At 40.3% G+C, this 20,324-nt stretch overlaps 1 protein-coding gene across 2 annotated transcripts in view; it reads right to left on the reverse strand.

Moving 5' to 3' along the window:
• FAM184A (family with sequence similarity 184 member A) overlaps positions 1-20,016 on the reverse strand; it is a 106,499-nt gene extending 86,483 nt beyond the window's left edge. For both annotated transcript variants that reach the window (XM_055311648.1, XM_055311647.1), the window contains exon 1: positions 19,825-20,016. In XM_055311648.1, the coding sequence (XP_055167623.1) occupies positions 19,825-19,983 (159 nt within the window). In that variant the 5' untranslated portion in view covers positions 19,984-20,016. The remainder of the gene's footprint in view (positions 1-19,824) is intronic.
• Positions 20,017-20,324: the final 308 nt, after the last annotated feature.

The following is a 20,324-nucleotide window of genomic DNA, read 5'->3' on the forward strand; positions in this document are numbered from 1 at the left end:
CTTTACAGGCTTAGATTCTGGTTTGCTTTCATAGGGTATATACACATACACACACAGTCTATTGGCTCTGTTTCCCTGCAGAACCCCAGTACAGATGCTTAAGCTGTAGAATCCCCTTACCCCACAGAGAAGCAAAATTCATGCAGAAGAATTTAGATTTGGTCCAGTGAACAAAAGAGACAATAAGTACTTGTGTGTGGGTTAAGCTTGTTAATAGTAAAACAGCACTAAACAAGACAAATTGAAATGGGGAGATTACTAAAGTCAGGAGACTACAAAACAAGGCCTACATGGATTCCTGCCTGGGGCAAAGGCAAATAAAATGGAAAATCTAAAAAATATATCAGAGAAACAAAAATGCAAGAAAAAAGAAGAAAACTTAATTCCAAAGTTCCACTCTAAAAGAAGAGTAGGGTCAGACAACATTGTGACAGTTGAGAAAGGAAACTGGGTTTTTTGGTTTATTTCTTTATTCTTTGGCATGTGGGAGAGGTCTGATGGAGAAGATGATTAATTCAATTTTGGACATGTAGCATTTGAGGTGATGGCAGACATCCAGGTCTGCCAGATGACAATCTTAAGAGATAAAATGGACAGAAGCTTCCTGAAATTAATTTAGGGTTCTACTGTCCACAGCAACATTTTATGCTTTCCAGACTATATCCCTGGTCTTACTCAAGGGCATCACCTGGCATTGGGTATCAAAGTTAAATGGCTACTGAACCACAGTTCTACTGTGCAGTTAATTTATAAGCTCCATTACTAAAATCTTCAAATATCTCCCAAACTGATGCTATTCATATGATCTACTAAGAACTTCCTTCCTTTCCAAAGTGATGAAACTTGGGCACTCACACATGCTGAGCATTGACACTGTGATAAAAGGAAGCCAAGAGACAAAAAACGATCATAAATATTCCATATTCAAACCACAAGATCATTAACCCCCTTAAATCCTCCTAGATAGGACTACGTCCTACCTAAGTCTGGTCTGCGAGGGCACTAACCAATGTGCTAAAGATCTGGGTTTCTTCCTGACACAGCCACTACTTCTGTCACCATCTGCCCCCTTCTCAAAAGGGCTAAGAGGATAGAAAAAAGAGCTTAGCCAGATTGAGAACTTCATTCCAAAATATGGTTAAAAATTAATGTAGCATAACTTGAAACCAGTAAAGGCTGCTGCCCAATAAAATACACATGCACTATTACCACTGAGACAAAGATCCAAAATCTCAAAGATCTCAAGTCTAACCTCTCAAAAAGTCTTCAAATTATGGTCCTCTACCGTATTGTCCCAGTGGGTAGAAAACTGACAAGTAGTTAAGGAGTGACAATATCCAAAGTGCATGCCAACATATAGTATAAGCTCTCTCTGCTATGCTTATAATAAAAAAGCCTTTCTTATTGCCACATATTACCATAAATCTAATAATGCCTTTTTAAAATGCTACAGGTTAGTGTCTCTACTAATCTGAGGATTCTATATTTGTGTTCAAATGGCAGGAAGAGCTCTTTCCTAATAATTTATATTAGGTTACCATCTCTATTTTTTATTCTCTTAAAAGTCTGTAGATAATCTCTGAAAAAGCTATAAATGTGGGTTAATTTTTTCCATTCCCAGAAAGTATACATTTTAGCAGATTGTGTTTTCCCAAAATGGTCACAATATTTCCTACCTCACCTGCGCTTCTGCAATATGACCTTGCCAATCCCCCAACAAGGAGTCCAAGTCTCTCAAAACTAGGCTGGCCATAATGATTCACTCATAGCCAAACAGAATGTGGCAAAAGTGATAATGATTTCTAAGCCTAGATCAGTAGAAGCCTGGCAGCTTCTTTTTCAGTCTCTGGAAGGCTCGGTTTCCAGATGCTGCCATGCTGTGAAAAACTAAAGCTACATGGAGAGGGCATATAGGTCCTCTGGTCAACTGCCCCAGCTGCACCCAACTTCAAGTCACCAGAGGAAGAAAGATCATCTTGCAAATAGATTCTCCAACCCCAGTTGTTTCAACTCCCAGCTGAACAAATCACGCCCATCCATTCCAGTCTTCCCATGTAAAAACCCAGACATCGTGGAGCAGACAAACCAGCCCTACTGTCTCTGAATTCTTGACCCAAGAATTTGTAAGAATAAAATGGTGGGTTTTTTTTTTTTTGCAAGATTTTTGGGTGGTGTGAGTGGCAGCAATGGAAAACCAATGAAGCAACAGGTAACTGGAATGTGTATGCAGGGTAACAAGCCCATCCTCTCACCGTAGAGGCTGTGTTTCACATTTTTCTTCCCTTTCACTTCACTGAAACTTTCATTCCCAATTTTTTTTGCCAATTTTGTTAATTTCCCCATTTATTTTGACAGTTTAAGTTTAGAAACTATCATATCCAATGAAATCATTTCCTAGGGTTTGATTTCCAGCTTATTTGTTTTGAAAGCTTGTTTCTAATATTCTCTCCACTTATTGGAATTATTTCGGTCTTTTTCACCCTTTATTGCAACCTATGTTTGAATTGTGTCATGACTAAATATATAATTACTTGAAGCAAGATGTTGTGCACCCAACTATAACCATGATAAGTAAACATGCATAAGAATTATTGAGCCCTTATCACAAAGCACTATACCAGTGCTTCACATTTTACCATTATATATGCTTTATTAATGAATTAGCTATATCGAATTCTATATATCTACTCTCATCCAGGAGTCTTATTTTGCCAGAAAATTTTACTGTTTAATGAAAAGGCTATTCTTGCTTAATATATAATCTTAATATAAACTCTTCAAACCACTGCATTTAAAAAAACTTTTTTTAAAGATTTTATTTATTTATTCATGACAGAGAGAGCGAGAGACAGGCAGAGACACAGGCAAAGGGAGAAGCAGGCTCCATGCAGGGAGCCCAACGCGGGACTTGATCCCTTCAGCCCTGGGCTGAAGGCAGATGCTCAACCGCTGAGCCACCCAGGGATCCCAAACCATTGCATTTTTATAAAAACAGTTTATTTTATAACCTATTTAGTAAGTACAGATTGGTCACTCACAAATCATAGCATAAAAAATCTCTCCATTTTCCTGACAGAACTTCATTTTCTTTATGAATCTTTGTAACTATTTGGCAGAGAAAAACTTAGTCCTGTTGTTTCTAGGTGTTTAGTCACTTCTTTTTTTTAAATTTTTTTTTAATTTTTATTTATTTATGATAGTCACAGAGAGAGAGAGAGAGAGAGAGAGAGAGAGAGAGAGAGAGGCAGAGACACAGGCAGAAGGAGAAGCAGGCTCCATGCACCGGGAGCCCGACGTGGGATTCGATCCCGGGTCTCCAGGATCGCGCCCTGGGCCAAAGGCAGGCGCCAAACTGCTGCGCCACCCAGGGATCCCTGTTTAGTCACTTCTAATTAAAGTTTAAACTTTTCAGAAGATATTCATTAAAAACCAGATATTAGGGATCCCTGGGTGCCCAGAGACACAGGCAGAGGGAGAAGCAGGCTCCATGCCAGGCCTGACGCGGGACTCAATCCCGGGTCTCCAGGATCGCACCCTGGGCCAAAGGCAGGCGCTAAACCATTGAGCCACCCAGGGATCCCCATATAAAATCTTTAAAAAAACAAAACAGATATTATCATCCCAGTTACATCCCTCCCCTGGAACTCACTCACATGTAAGTATTCCCACCAGTGTCCATTCTAGAGGTGTCTGCAAGGACATTCTGCTTTCTTACTGACATATGTATGCTAGTGTGAACACGCTGCACATCTGGCCAATATTATCCTCTTGCTGGTCTGGAAAGTGTAGTGGAAAAAACTGGGCAAGACAGTGGCTGCAGTAATAGTGCAAGGAGTCTAGGACAGATAAAAAATGAAGTGAAAGGAAGGGTTTATGAATAGGAAGAAAATGAATAGATAAAAAAACCAGAGAGGCTGAAGAATGGGTAAAATGTGAGAAAGGAAGGGAGATGAAAGGCTAAGAAGTTCATTGATTTAGTCAACAAATATTTAGAGTATCTTCCATATCATTCTGGAGTTTAACACTGAGGGGGAAACATGTACGAGTAGCTTGAATAAAGGTAAAGATCACAAAATCTGCAAGGTCAAAAACTGAGACTAGGATGTCAGATGGGCCACCATGGACAGCGACTCTCTGTTGAGCATGGGAAGCAAGAGAGAGAGAGGCACAAGAGGAAGAAACAGTTGGCCTAAATCTCAAGATTAGTATTTCCAGAAAAGTCTAGGAGTAAAGGTTTATAGATTGCAATGACAGCTAGAAGAAAGATGTTGTCTCTAGGACATCTGGTTGGTGCAGTGCGTGAAAATGAGTAGGGGTCACCTACGCAGGCAGTAAAAAAAAAAAGCAATATCCTGGGGAAGGAGCCAGGTTTTCAATTAAAATAAGCAGACAGTATTTGATGGAGATGTGGCTGCAGAGAAGTCTGTTCAGCAGGGATCAAGAGTTCTAGAGAGGAAGTATAAAAAACCTAAGCACACAAGGGAAGGAAGGAACCCTGAGGATAAGCTAGATGAGCCACAGACCTGCATTTGCAGCCGGACCCAGGTTGCATGTGCAACCTTACACAGAGATATGAGGTAAGACAGACAGACAGAATGAGCTGGCATGAAGTTTCCAGATGTGCTCTGGTCTTAACCATTTTGAACAAAGCAGGCTAGAGATTTTACACAGAATTCCAAGTATGTTAGAGACAGGTGACCAGGCTTAGCCTTACTCATAACTGCCTATGAGAAAATTACTTTAAACATCTCTAAACTTTAGGGTTTTTTCCTATAAAGTGAGGAGAATACTAGTTTGTGAAGTTATAATGGTGAAACATGATACATGTAAAGTGCTTAACACAGTGTCTGACACACAGTACTGCACAACACACTCTTTGGTTTGTTTTGCTTCTTGATATGGTCCTTCCAAGAAACTATAACCAGATATGCATGAGACAAGCCTGCTATAAGCCCTCAGTCTTTGGACATTATCTACAATCACACCAACGGTCCTCTCAGTTCCTCTCCCCCAGGTAGAAGCAGGTGTGCTCAGCAAAGGAAATGAAGGACTCAGAAGGCTCTTACTGATCTGGCCAGAGTTTCACTCAGGTAACATGAAACATCAAGAGGGTTGCCAAATGTTGCTTTGTGTTGGGTATGTTTTGTCATGTGTATCTGTACAATTGAAAGCTCCTGATGGATGAGTTCCAAGGCTTCTTTTGTTGCTCACAGTGTCTAGCATTTATTAGACACTCAAAATGGCTACTGCAGGACTATTCGTATAGGAATAAAGTACAATAGGCAAAGTTCCATACCTCAGACATGTTAATTCCTGAGGCTATATTTGGCACAATATCTCTTCTTTTGCTAAATAACTTCAATGCTAGTTTTCTAAAAGAGGTTTAGATTTTATAAAATGTGATTTTCAGATTTAAGTATCAACCAACAAAAAGGTAAAACCTAAAAATATACCCCTATACCTATTAAATAGAATATTGGTATTTTTATTCATCTTATTTTAAGGATGACAAACTATGCAGAAATTTTATTTTTTTATGCAGAAATTTTATATAAACAAATTAATAATGTTAGAAAAGACAGTTTGATTAAACAATTTACAAATACATGACGTTTTTCTTAAAAATTCTAGTTTCTTGTTTAATACTTATTAAAGACTTTTAATTTTCTAGTTGCTAATGAAAAAATTTTAAATAAGATTCTGCATTCTTAGACAATATATTCCACCTTTTTGGCCATAGGACTGCAGAATGGCTGCAAGCTAAATTCTAGTATCCATCTTCATCCCCTGGTTCCTCTACCACTGGCCTTCTACCCCCTAGCAATCTGAGTCAATATTTAAATATTAGATCAAACACCCATGACCCACCCACCCAAATAAAACCTACTCCTTACATTCTCAGAACTCCACGTCTGCCCCTCTCAGCCAAAGACACGGATTCTCTTCCACCAGAAGCCATACTCTATGCTGTACCTAACTCATCCTGGGGCCTGGAAGTGATCTGGGCATTCACCTAGTTACTTAATGCTGTCTTCTAAAAGGGCAACATGGCACAGTCAGACAAATCGTTTTATTTAGCTTTATTACTCCCCTCCCTCATTATATTAATAAACCATCCTCAAAGTTACTGCCCACATTCAGTGTAGATTTAGGCATGAGACTCACAAATTTCCCTCCTATCCCAACTGTCATTAGCTCAGGTGGTTTCAAAAATACATGAATAATAAAAAGACCAGATCTGAGGGCCTAGGTAGTTCAGTCAGTTATGTGCCTTTGGCTCAGGTCATGATCCTGGGGTTCTGGGATGACTCCCACATCAGGCTCCCCGTTCAGCAGGGAGTCTGCTACTTCCTCTCCCTCCGCTCTAATAAGTAACTAAAATATTTAAAAATAAATAAATATATAATAAAAGATCACACTTATAAACTTCTTTGGGATTCCTGTCAGTCCCTGTCAACATTCTCAAGATTGTATCCTGCATCTTATTTTAACTTACTCCACCTCAGAAATAGCCCCCCTCTCACATTTTAACTCTTTGCTGTAAACCCTCAACCTTGGGCATTATCTACATTCACACCAATGGTCCTCTCAATTCCTAAAATTTCCTTAATCCGTCAACTCTGTCCTAACCTCACTTCCCTCCCCATGTAGCATGTAGCCTAAGGGCAGATTAACCCAACTACTGTCTATTGAAGTCCCTTAACTTTCTTAACTCCAGTCCTTCTGCTACATCCATCAGGCAAAACTCAGACTCTGGAATAACCTTTCATAACTGCTCTCTTCTCTCCTACACTTGAGCAATCATCCTCTCCATGGGACTTTCCAGAAAACTGTGAAGCATTTAAATTAAGACCAAACACCACATCTAATTTCCTCTTGGGACAACACATCTCCCTGGATCTTCTCACTTGTCTCTTGTCAGTGATTTTCTCCTCCTTCCCTCAGCAACTACAATAAATATTTTCTATTCTGTTTGAAGCCCGAACCGCTCATGGTTTTAATTACCACTATATGCTAATAACTTTAAATTTTTTTTTCTAATATTGATCTCTCCTTTTAGCTCAAAATGAATATCCAAATGTTTGCTATTTCTACTTGGATTTATGTGGCCTTCTCAAACTCTGAATTCATTCTCACTACAATCAATTCTCCTTCTGTCTTGGAAGAAGCTTCTAAAATGGCCTGCACTGATCTTTGCCTCCCGATATTGAAATCTTTGTGTAGTCACCACCTCTAGTATGCTGTGGTTGGTTTGTGTAACCAACAGAATGGCAAATATGATGATATATCACTCTATGATTATATTATGAAAAGACTAAAGTTCAAGCATTAGTTTCCTCTTGTTGCTATAACAATTTGTCACAAAGCTAATGGCTTAAAGCAACACAGATTTATTATTCTTACAATCTGCAGGTCTCAAAAGAGTTTCATGGACTAAAATCTGGTGGCTCTTGGGGAGAATTCATTTCCTTACTTTTTCCAGTTCCTGGAGGCCACCTACACCATGGCTCATGGTCATCTCTCATCTTCAAAGTAAGTAATGGCTGGTCAAGTCTTTCTCACATCCCATCACGCTGGCACTGACTGACTTTCCTCCCTCCCTCCTTCCCTCTGAGAAGGATTCTTGTGATTACATTGGCACCATCCAAATAAGCAAGGATAATCTCTCCATTTCAAGATCCCCACATCTGCAAATGTAAGGTAACAAATTCAAAGACTCCAGGGATTGGGATATAGAGCCTTTTGGGGGTGAGGAAGTGAAGAGTGGCATTATTCTGCCAGAGACCAGTTCCATACTTTTCTCCAGCAATGTTCCACAGTCAAGAAACAGAGAAAACAAATAGCATGAGTGACTCAGGATTGAAATTAAAGATACACAGAGTCTTAAAGAGAGCAATAGCAAAGGACAGGCTTGGCTGTAGATCAAAGTCGTACTTTCTCTAGGCCAGTTAATTTTACGAACTCCTTCAAGGCTACAGAGTGCTCTTATCCAGGTTCCTTTCCACCAGTATTTTCTGATAATCACCAGAGGATTGGGACCAAAAAGTACTGACAGATATGAACAACATTGAAAGTACACATTCTTCTAGGTCATGTAAAAAAGGCATAGGTCAAGTATAATTATCTGCCAAAATATTCTATATTTAAATAGTTTAAGTTTTCTCAATGTTGCATAAAGATACTTCAGAAATTTCCAACCAAATGTGCTGAACCCCAGAGAATAAGATTTCTCGTTATCTTTAGATACCTAGACAAAGGCTTTTAACAAAAACAACTCCCACACTGACAGTTTCTGCTGGGAGGGAAGTAACTGCAAACATATATTAAGCAAATGATGAATATAAAAAAAAGTCCTAATTAAGTCAACATTATATTTTCAAAGGTTTCACTCCATGCCATGGAATAATTTATGTATTTTATTCCTTCTGACCCAGGGCAATGTGGTAGATTCAAGTTCAGATTATAAAGATCACAGTTTATATACAAGGGGAGAATCCTGTAATTTTGCCTCATGTTTATGATTGTAGGGTGGTGCTTGGTAACTGGCAACTCACACAAAAGATGAATATTCCTGCCCCCAGTATCTTTTCCGCTCCTTTTATCTGTGGGTGCTTAGCGAGATAATAAGAGTCAAAGTCGCACTCATGTGAGGGTGTTCAGGGTATTATTAATAAGAGTCATAGTCACAGAGGCCCATAATAACAACAGCTGAAAAACCAGAGTAGGGGCTAAGTAAATAGCAGATTCAAAGGTCTGTATACATTTTTAGGTACAGTAGAGCCTCATTATGCAGATTCCATATTTCCAAGTTTGCCTACTTGCTAAAATTTATATGTAACCTCACAATCTAACACTCATAGCACATTAGATAAGCTTCATTCACGCATGAGTTACAGTGCTGTTGCTTATGAGTTCACCCTTCATGAATAGAGAATATGTATTAAATAGGTGCCATTAAACAGAAACACATAAAACAAGGTTAGGTATTGAATGGTTGATGAAAATGTGACCAGAGGGTGTCAGGAACATAACCCTGTATATCCCCTAGAACATACTTGATAGAACATAACCATCTCAATGAGAATCAATTATATTTATTTGCTGTTAAACCTTTACTTTTGATTGCTGTGGTCCCTAATAATACAAACTATATCTCTATCAAAAAAGAAAATATATACAAAAACATACTTTAAAAAAAAAAGATTTGAGAGAGAGAGAAAACAAGTGTGTATGAGCAGGGGAAGGGGCAGAAGGAGAGACAAGGGGAAAACAGACACCATGCTGAGCACAGAGCCAAATATGGGGCTCAATCCCAGGACCCTGAGAGATCATGACCTAAGCCAAAGCCAAGAGCTGGATGTTCAACCAACTGAGCCACCGAGGAGACCCAACATACTTGTTAAAGGCTGAACCAAGGGTTAGGGACCTGGAAAATGGATAGAAATTGACATTTACTGACCTCCTCTCCTGTACAAATTACCTCATTTAGTCTCTATAATAATCCTATGAGGTAAGCTTTGTTATTCTCATTCTACAGATGAGAAGATTGAAGCTCTCACGGGTTAAAATTTATCAAAGGTCAAACACTATTAAGCGGTGAACCTGAAATTCAGACTGGTGTCTAACCTACTGAACCCATACCTCTAATCTGTATGATGGACACAGCTGCCTCACTGGGCCATATGGCTCTGGGACTACAGCTCTCTGGCCTTCCCATGAGAGACCTAAACCTAATACTGACCCATTAACTCCTGGGTTTTGGAAGACTGAAGTTTCCCCCTACCTTCTTTAAGCTGTGGACGAATATGTTACAGATTTATAACCAGAGAATGTGTCAATGTTATTCTTTAAATTATTTAAAATCTTATTGAAGACGACACTGGAAAGCACTAGCCTAGTTTAAGAAAATTAGATACATAAGTTATACCCAAAACAAACAAATGTTGCCCATAATTAAGTTTTTAAAATTTGTCAGATTAATCTGCTGATTAAAATGTTTACCTACTTTATCTGATCATATTTTCTCACAAGTCTATTGGATAAATGAAAAATATATGTAGTCCAGAAGTGGAATGATAAATTACTATTAATAAAAAATCAATAGTGCCTAGCACAGCATCTTTCATGGACTAGGCCTCCAACAGAAGTTTACCAACCATACGGATCTATACACTCTATTTTAGGCATATTTAGGTGTATTTTCTTTTGTTACTCTGGGTAGACCATTATATCAAACACACATGTATACATGCACACACACACAACTTCTCAAAATCACATGCACTTTGTTTTTAAAATGTTTCACTAGAGAAAACATCTAAGAATAAGAATGGGATACTTCACTGTTTAGGTGTTTAGCATTTCATTTATGAAATGTTTTCTGAGAGACATGAAATTCTGTTACCAAGTACTTCAGGAGGAACAGAATTAAAAAATGCAAATAATGTGAGCACACAGATACACATTCAGCAGAATAAACTAAATATTCCCAACCAGAAAGTCAATGTCTAAAATTTGTTCATATTCCAACTTTGTGCTTCAAGAGAGGCAGGGCAAATAAAAAAAGGAGTAACAGAATTTGCCCAGAAATAAAATTTCAGGGGATCCCTGGGTGGCTTAGCAGTTTAGCGCCTACCTTGGGCCCAGGGCGTGATCCTGGAGACGGAGGATCGAGTCCCACATCAGGCTCCCTGCAGGGAGTCTGCTTCTCCCTCTGCCTGTGTCTCTGCCTCTCTCTCTCTCTTTCTGTGTCTCTCATGAATAAATAAATAAAATATTTAAAAAAAGAAAGAAAATTTCAGACTCCATGTAGCTTATGAATGGTACAGTTTAAATGTAAGTATATTATCTTGGAAGGCAGAAAATTATTAATACCTATGGTAACTTCTTGTCAACTAAAATAACTCATTTTCCAATAATTCTGAATAGGGTTTATCCTAATAGTTTACTAAAATTATCAATTTCACAGATAACTTAAATATTAGCAATGTATTTTTGTAAAGCAAATTTTCATTTTCAAACCTTTTTAACCCTCAAAATAGAGATGGTATACATACAAACAAGGAAATACAGATTTGTAATTTTTAGAAGTCATTAAAATTCCTATCTTCTATATAATAAATTAGGTGGCATATCAGGACCTGAGTCCAAACTGTCCAAATCCCAAGTATTGTGGTTGATCACTAAGTTTTTTGCTTTTCCATCTACTATAGGTTCTTTGGTAGTTTTAACCTCCCTTAGTATCTCAAGATAAAGGTAAAAAATGTAGGAAAAAATTTACACATTCAACTTCACTAATATTATATGTTCTTGACAAAGCTTTAGGAAAGATATAATCAATAATGAAGTTTGAGACCTACATATGATAGCACTCACTGTCATAGTTTAATAGAAAGCTAAGAATATAAAGTTTATCTTTTTGAAGATTTTATTTATTCACGAAACACACAGAGAGAGGCAGAGACATAGGCAGAGGGAGAAGCAGGCTCCCCACAGGGAGCTCGATGCAGGACTGGATCCCAGGATCGCACCCTGAGCCAAAGGCAGACGCTCAACCACTGAGCCACCCAGGCCTTCTAAAATATTTGCTTTGGTCTCAAATGTTAAGTATACCAAAATACTGACAACAACTGGCAATCCCCAATCTGCAAAGACCGGTGTTCCCAAAATTAATTTTTTGTATACTAATTGATTGGCAGTTTTCCAATAATACTTAAAGAACTGTTATGTTCCCGGGTCAATCTAAACAAGTCTCTGTGGCTCAACTCACATTTGCAACATAAAATACTGTCTCCCACCTTTCCTCAGGTGTTTATCTCCAAAAAGGACTAGAGAGTAACAATTCAGATAGAATTATTTAATGTCCTTCTCACTCATAAGTGCTCTACAAAATAAAAACTTCCTGTGATAAAAAAACAAATATGGCATTAACAAATCTCCATCATTCACATCAGTCCCATTTCATGGCATAAGATCCAAGTTTATGTGAATGTTCAAAGATTAGAAACTTTTTAGATCTTATAAGATAAATTGAAAAGACAGAATATCATTTAATTCTCCCTGCCCCCCCCCATCACTTTCTACTGTCATTCAGAATTAAAGTGACCAGATTGTGAGGCACTTGGGTGGCTCAGTCAGTTGAGTGGTTGACTCAATTTCAGTTCAGATCATGATCTCAGGGTCTCAGGACTGAGCCCTGTGTCAGGTTCCTCACTCAGCAGGGAGTCTGCTTAAAAAGTCTCTCTTCCTCTCCCTCTGCCCCTCCTCATGCATGCTCACTTGCCCTTTTTCAAATAAATAAATCTTAAAAAGAAAATTACCAGATTGCTTCACTCACATTTTGCTGAAACTTTATCCTTCATATCACTTTTTAAGAGGCTGGCAACTAGAAGACTGTAAAGGATTTTCATAAACAAAAAACACAGAAAGAGGGATGGAGGAAGAAAAAAATCAGAAAACTTCCAAATTCCTGTCTTCAGGAATGAGATCTAAGCAATGATCCAATTAAGAAAGCAAGCAAAGGAAAAACATTTAAAATAATCACCCAGTAGTAACTTTGACACCAAGCATGACAGTCTCCAAATCAAAGTAATTAAAACATTTTCTAAGTCTGGAATGACTAAAGCTGTTAATAAAAACATAAAAATATTATGACATTTATCTGAAATTACATAAAAATAGCTCTGTTACAAGCGTTCCAAAGCTACAATTACATACGATACAACTTATAAATCCAGAGGTTGTTCAGTGTATGGGAGAGGCGGCACATGGGTTCACTGTCACCAGAAGTCTGTGATTCAGATGGTAAACACATGGTTCCAGCATGAGGAAATGAAGAGTAGTATTAGAAGGCAGACACAGGAAAGAGAGATCACAACACAGCTGCCCTTCTCTTCTACCAATCCAGACACCTAGGTCGTGTTCAGGTTTTGCCAGTGACAAGCTGTGCAATCTTCAAATGACTTTGGGCCCTCAACTTCCACATGCATAAAACGAGCAGGTTAGGCTGGTCAGAATCTATGGTTTCTTCCAGCTCTAAACCTTTTAATTATAAAGGCAGTTCCTTTACAAGCATTTGGACAATTGATAAACAGCGTATCAAGTTTTTGTGCCCATTGGTAAAATAAAGATATTAATTCAAACCACTCAACTACGACTAAAAGATTACATCCAAGGTACTGCATATGAGAATGGCAAAGCTGCAACGAAACAAAGGGGGAAAAGATATTCGGTATGTGCTAAACTGAAACAATCCAGGTCATAACCAAAACCAAACAGCATTATGGAACAGTATCTAGGTAATTCCAACTATTGAAATATGGGTTGTATTTAATGCATAGAAAATACAATTGTTTGAAAATCTCACTAGTATATTAACATAGTCTGGTTTGGGATATAGTAAAAGCAGTTAGTATTAAATGGTCATAAGACTATTTTTTTTTTTTTTTTTAAGACTATTTTTTTATTTGCTAAGAACCTGGTATCAATTACCTAACTTTTGCAATGACAAATATTTATATTTTAGACAAGGTGCTTTATACTTTTATTTTTGCATGAAAAATATAAGTATATTATAAAATAATATAGCTTTTGAAGCAGTTTAAGAGGAAGCCAATAAAACATGTAAATATGTAAAAGTAATTTAACTCAGGGGCACCTGGGTGGTTCAATAGGTTAAAGCATCTGCCTTCAGATCAGGTCATGATCCCATGGAACCCGGTCAGCAGGGAGTCTGCTTCCTCTCCCTCTGTACCTTCCACCCCATCATGCTCTAACGCTCTCTCTCAAATGAATAAAATCTTTAAAAAAAAAAAAAAGTAATTCAATTCAGCTGAAATGATCTAGCATTAACCCAGAAGAATAGCTTACACAGTCCTCAGGAATATTTACTAACTCTACTGTATAACAAAATCACTTGGTACAGCATCATTAACATCACCACCACCACCATCAATAAATATTAAGCTTTTATACTATGCACAAAGTATTCATATTAAAGTTACATGAAAAATAGTCTCTACAGATGAGGAAATTGCATTTAAATGAGAGAAACAAATATTTATAAACAAAATAAAAATTATTTTACAAATCTGTATTATTAAGTATCAACAAGAAGTACAGACAATAAATGTTACAGTAATTCAGAGTAAGGCAAGCCTAACAAGGCCTAGGTTGTTCAGGGCAGTTTATTATTTGTTTCTTTGGGGAGGGGGGGCAGGACATAAACTGAGTACTAAAAGAAGACTTTTAAGAAGGACTTGATGCTGAGCATGGAGAACACACAGAAACTCCTGCTCTTTGGAACCTTATAGCCTACCTTATATTAGTAATGTCAGTTAGTGATGGCTAGACTGAACTGTATCAAAAGTACAATCACCTAAGGAGGCACTGGATGAGCCGCTAATGTAACAAGATATTAAAAAGGAAGTTTCTATTGAGAACAAAAGACAACTGACATTTTAAAACAAGTGCCAGAATATTCTCAAAATTAAGAAAAAAAAAAGGCAGTCTAAAGAGAGGAGTCTTGAAATGTGCTACCTCCTACACCCAGTATTAGTGAGAAAAGTCTCAAAGAGGTTACAGAGCAGAGTTTTGGAGAATGTTTCCTTGGGGACAGCTATAGGAACAAGTATCTTGCCTTCAAGAGAAAGGACAGATGCTTGCCACTCACCTAAGGCCTGGAGGAAAAGGCTTTGATGGGACTACTTGAAGATCTTGATATGTGTCTCAAGCACTTAGAAGAGCACACTGAAGTGGCACCTGATCCATCCTTGAAAAATCTAAAGGATGAGAAGCTGGATGAAAAGGCATGTGGGAGAAAATGAGATGCTGAATTTGGACCAGTACCAGAGTCTGCCTGAACAGAGAATGAATGCTCCCTCTGGACCAACATGGGCCCTATGGGAAAGACACAGAGTAAGCCAGGGTGGGATCATCTGAGCCTATCCAAGAGGGTTACCTGACGTGGAATAGATCTCAGCAAAATAAACATGAGGGCCCTGGCAGATCAAAGAGACTGAGGAAGAAGAAAGAACCAGCCAGAATACAGATGCAATCTCACTGTCAAGCAACCTGAGGAATCCTGAGCAATGAAGGTGGGAGGTGGAAGATGCAGGAGTGAAAGAATGAGCTTTAAATGTGGGTCAAATCCACAATAGCACTGAAGCTAAATCACCATGCACTATTCAAGTAAAGTTTGCTGCCAATCTTTTCCCTCTTCCCTTCTTCCTTGTCCAATGGGGGGGGGGGGGGGGTATTAAACTGTGATTGCCAAAACAAAGCAAGAGTAGAAAAGCCTAGCCAGAAGAAAAAAGTCAATGATGCCCCCCTTCCTCAATTATCTGCTTCCCCCTTACAATAAATAGGCAGAGCTGGGAATGGACATAGGGGGCTAGCTTCATCCTTAACGTAGGTTTGGCTTGGGGGTTTTATTCCTTGGCACTGAATATTTTACTTTTATTTTTAAATTTTTAAGTAATCTCTACACTCAACGTGGGGATCAAACTTACAACCTCAAGATCAAGAATACCATGCTCTTCTAACAGAGCCAGCCAGGCGTCCCAGCACTGGACATTTTAATAATCAAATTGAGACTTCTCCTATTTAATTACTGAAGGACAATTCGTATGATCTAAAAGCAACCAGAGGAATCCCTGGGTGGCGCAGCGGTTTGGCGCCTGCCTTTGGCCCAGGGCGTGATCCTGGAGACCCAGGATCGAATCCCACGTCGGGCTCCCGGTGCATGGAGCCTGCTTCTCCCTCTGCCTATGTCTGCCTCTCAATCTCTCTCTCTCTCTCTCTCTCTCTCTCTCTCTCTATCATAAATAAATAAAAATTAACAAAATAAAAGCAACCAGAAAAGTTTATCTATGGGCAGAGGATGAGCCAGCCTCACAGAGTAAACTGAAAGACACAGTGAGTAGCACACAAAAAAAGCTGTTTTATAATTACTTTCCACAAGTTTTGCTATTCACTCTAACGCACTAAAGAAGCAACACAGTGGAGTACTTCTCTAAGTACACAAATATGATCCCACTAAACATAACTCAACCCATCCAACTTCTTTGCCTATCCTGAAATGGTTCAGCCATCAACAATCCCAGAAACTTGCCATGACATGACTCAAGAATCTAACAGTAATTCTTAGAATTTAGTAAGAGTAGCCTAAATAGGGCAGCCCCATTGGCCCAGTGGTTTAGCGCCGCCTTCGGCCTGGGGTGTGATCCTGGAGACCCGGGATTGAGCCCCACGTCCTCGGGCTCCCTGCATGGAGCCTGCTTCTCCATCTGCCTGTGTCTCTGCCTCTCTCTGTCTCTCATGAATAAATAAATAAAATCTAAAAAAAAAAAAAAAAGAGTAGCCTAAATACAACAGATTCACTTTAAAAGGCAGGGACTGTGTCTTGCTCTCTGCTAGATCTCTAACACTTAGCAAAATGTCCCTTACAGAAAAGGTGCTTTAAAAACCACTACTGGTCTCCTTTCTAGGAAACAGCTGCTATGTTAAGTTCTAAGGAAACAGAACCTGAACAAATATGTCTGCAGCTGAGATGGCTTTTTAGTTAAAAATATACTGAGTCTTACTAGGTACAAAATTGTAATACAGATTACTTTCATCCTTATCCTTTCATAGCTATCCAAGTATCTGAAAAATGCATGTATTTTCAATACGGTACTACAACAATGTGGAATACATGGGAAAACTTTAAACTCTGCTACTCAAATAGAACAATTACTGTAAATATTTTTAAAGAGTTTCCTAGAAAACTCTCAAAAGAACTCCAATATAACAATGCTATTAAATGCAGACTAGTTTAAAAAGAGAGGAGCAATTTAAAAATATATCATCCAGTATTTTACTAATACTTTGTTGCCACAGATTCTCTTTCAGTGACAGCGTGACTTAAGAGCCTTAGAAAGTTATAGTATAATCACTCCTCTTTTAAAGATTAGGAAACTGAGGCTCAGAATTTAGTGACCTGCCCTAGGTCATATTACTAGTAAGCAGCAGAACAGGAGTTTTAACTCAAGAGAGATTCCCAAGCCATGTTAACTATAATGTTGAAGAGCTGAGTACTACTGACTCATTTCTAAAAGATATAAAATCCTATTTTAATGTTTATGTCTAATTTTGAAATATAAGCTAAGCTTCCAATCTACCTCTACTGATGTGAATCTATTACCAAGCTCTTCACAAGTGAAAATTCTATGCAGTAGATACCATTAAGTTTGCAAGAGTTGACATATTATTACTCGTGAGATCATTCTTATAGTATAGTATTTACAAGAAGTGTACATGACTGTAAAATTTGACAGTCTCCAAAATAACACATAAGGGAAGCATGCCTTATTGTATGCTTCAGAAACTAAAGGGTGTTGGCTGCAACAGAGTCCTATTATCTGATGATCTCATCCTCATATCTTAGTAATAAATGCAAGAGACACGGGTAGGAGCAACCCTAGATATTCCAGTAGAAGTCAGTGCTTCTCAACATGGAATGAGCTCTCATACTTCCCGGGGAACATATGGCAATGTCTAGAGACATGTGTACTGTCAAGATGGTGTGTGCAGGTGTGGGGTGCTACTGGAATCTACAAGGAAGCACCCAGAATCCAGGAAGGCTGTTAAACTCCTATAATGCACAGGGTAGCCCTGCCTGCTCCAAACAAGGAATTAGACAATTCAAAATGTCAATAGTGCCAAGGCTGAGAAACTCTAGTACAAGGGATTAAATGTCTGAGGTATTTAGCAGAGGAGTGGCATGAGTTTTCAGAGATTGTAACTATGAACACTAACTCAGAGAGTTCAAGTAACAGTAAAGATTAGGTACAGCACTCAAGCCTTGATGAGCACTGGTATAGGGGCAGCTTCCTGTCTCACTAGATTTAAGGTGGGTAAACAGAGAATATGATAGCTTCTAACAGTACTCTCAAATTTAACAGTTGTGCTGAATTTTTTTTTCTGGTGAAAAAGAACAGAATATTGAAAAAGCATCAGTAAAAAGAAAAGTAGTTTACTGGAGAGATGAGAAACCTCGTTACACTGCACACAGTTCCACTACCAACTTAGTGTTTCTGTTACTTACAGTAGGAATCTAGAGGGTTACAATTTACAATCAGAACAATGAGTGTTATGTACACACCATGAGAAATCAGAATACATAAACATCCACGTACGCCATTCTGAACATCATTATTCTGAAGACTGAACATGATTTCAGGAAACCTGGTTTTGAGATCCCAAATGTATAGATGCCCTGATGGTATACTATTGTTTCTTCTTGGGCCTTCCTTTCTCTGAATATTGAGACCATCCGTCACAAGAGGAAACAGTAAAAACTGGGCACATAGCGAACTCTGAGACAGCGTGGACCTAAAACAAAAATCAGAAAACAAAATTCCCCCCAGTGTTGCCTTGTTGGGGATGGCTGAGTTTCACCACTAGGTACTTGCTCGTAATCCTTTGCTCTTCTGGTGAAGCCCTCATTCCTCAGTTCAGGTTACTTTTCATTCTACCCTTGATCACATTTCTTCACAAAAATCTTATCTTTACCAACTCTTTCCAGCCCCATTTCACTTCCTTTTTTTTTTTTTTTAACCAACTCTGTTTTACTTTACCCTCTCAACAGCCTCAACTAGTACTGGAATTACAGAATGGGAATTTGGGAGTTGAAAAGAGACTTCGGGGCAGCCTGGGTGGCTCAGGGGTTTGGCGTCTGCCTTCAGCCCAGGGTGACCTGAGTCCCAGGTCAGGCTCCCTGCATGGAGCCTGCTTCTCCCTCTGCCTGTGTCTCTCATGAATAAATAAAATCTTTAAAAAGAAGAAGAAGAAGAGAAAGAAAAGAAAAGAAAGAAAAGAAAAGAAAAGAAAAGAAAAGAAAAGAAAAGAAAAGAAAGAAGAGAAAGAGAGAAGGGAAGGGAAGGAAAGGGAAAGGAAAGGAAAGGAAAGGGAAAGGAAAGGGAAAGGGAAGGGAAAGGGAAAGGAAAGGCAAGGAAAGGAGACTTCGGGGTTTTCCTATTTAGTAAACGCCCAGGATGCTCACCTCTCATCATACCTAGGCCACTAACAAGTGGTTAGGCGACTCAGCTTAATTAAAGCACATTAAAATCGCCTCTACTAACTTTCAGACACCAGGGATCACCTGTTCGCAGTTAATGGGGACTGAACGATTGCTCCTGAGATCTAAGCAGAGCAATAGAATCAATCAGTCGGTCTGAATCGCTCTTGCTTCGCAAGATACCAACTCCTTCTCACCACCGGCAGCCAGTAAGTAGAAAGAGGCTCACCATTCTGAACTACCCTTGACCAAATCTGCTGGCTTATATGAGCTTTGAAAATTATCTTTTGACAGATCCAAACACTTAACGGAGTGCAGACACATGATTCATCTAAGAAGCCTCGCTTGACGTTCTGTCAGAATAAGGAATGACTCATTAGAAATCCCCCCAAATGGCACGCAAGGTGGGTCTGACCCTCCTACGTGGCTCAGGTTTATTCTCCCCCTAAGTGCGTGACCGGGGGGTGGGTGGGGGGAGAAGGCAGATTTAACTGGGCAAGTCCTGGGTCACGTTGGGTCGAACACGGTTCTGTACTTCATCCGGCGGAGTGAAGGCTCGTGGAGTCCGGGCAGGTGCAGGAGCCCGAAACTACAGTGACTTCTCGTCGTGCGATGAGGGGCGTGGAGAGATCCTCACCTGCAGGTCCCGCGAGCCCAGCCGAGCCGCCGGGGCGTCCGGATGGCCAGGGACGTCTCCGGGGCTCCCGCCCAGTCTGCCGGGGTCTTGGGGGCCTCGCGGCCGAGCCACCCCGCCGCCGCCTCCTTACCTTGGTGAGCTGCGCGATTTTCTTGCTCATTTTCAGGTGCAGGTCCTGGCTGTAGTCCAAGCCGTGCCCCGCCTGCGCCGCGGCGGCCGGCGAGGGCGCGAATTTGGCCGCCGCGCCGCCGTAATGCTGCGGCTGCCAGCTCGGGCCCGGGGTCGCCATCTTCCCGGCAGACCCCGGCCGGGGCGCCGCTCCTCGCGCTCCCGGGGCACGGCGGAGCGGCGGCGGCGGCGGCGGCGGCGGCCGGGGGGCAAGGCCCGGGGCGGCCGCTGCGGGACCCGACCCCCGGCGCCTGTCGGCCGCGGCCGCCCTCCGGCCCGCGACGCCCCCCCGGGTCACCCCGGTCCGGGGACGGGGCAGCCCCGCCGGGCCGGGGCCGAGGCCGCGGACCACAGGGGCGCGGGGGGAGGGGCCGCGGTGCACGGCCCGGCCGCTCTCGCCCGCTCTTCAGCTGACGCCTGGCGGGGGCGTCGAGGGCCGCGCGGCCCCGCAGGTCCCGCTCC

This window comes from Nyctereutes procyonoides, unplaced genomic scaffold (assembly GCF_905146905.1).
Source record: "Nyctereutes procyonoides isolate TBG_1078 unplaced genomic scaffold, NYPRO_anot_genome, whole genome shotgun sequence".
NCBI lineage: Eukaryota > Metazoa > Chordata > Mammalia > Carnivora > Canidae > Nyctereutes > Nyctereutes procyonoides.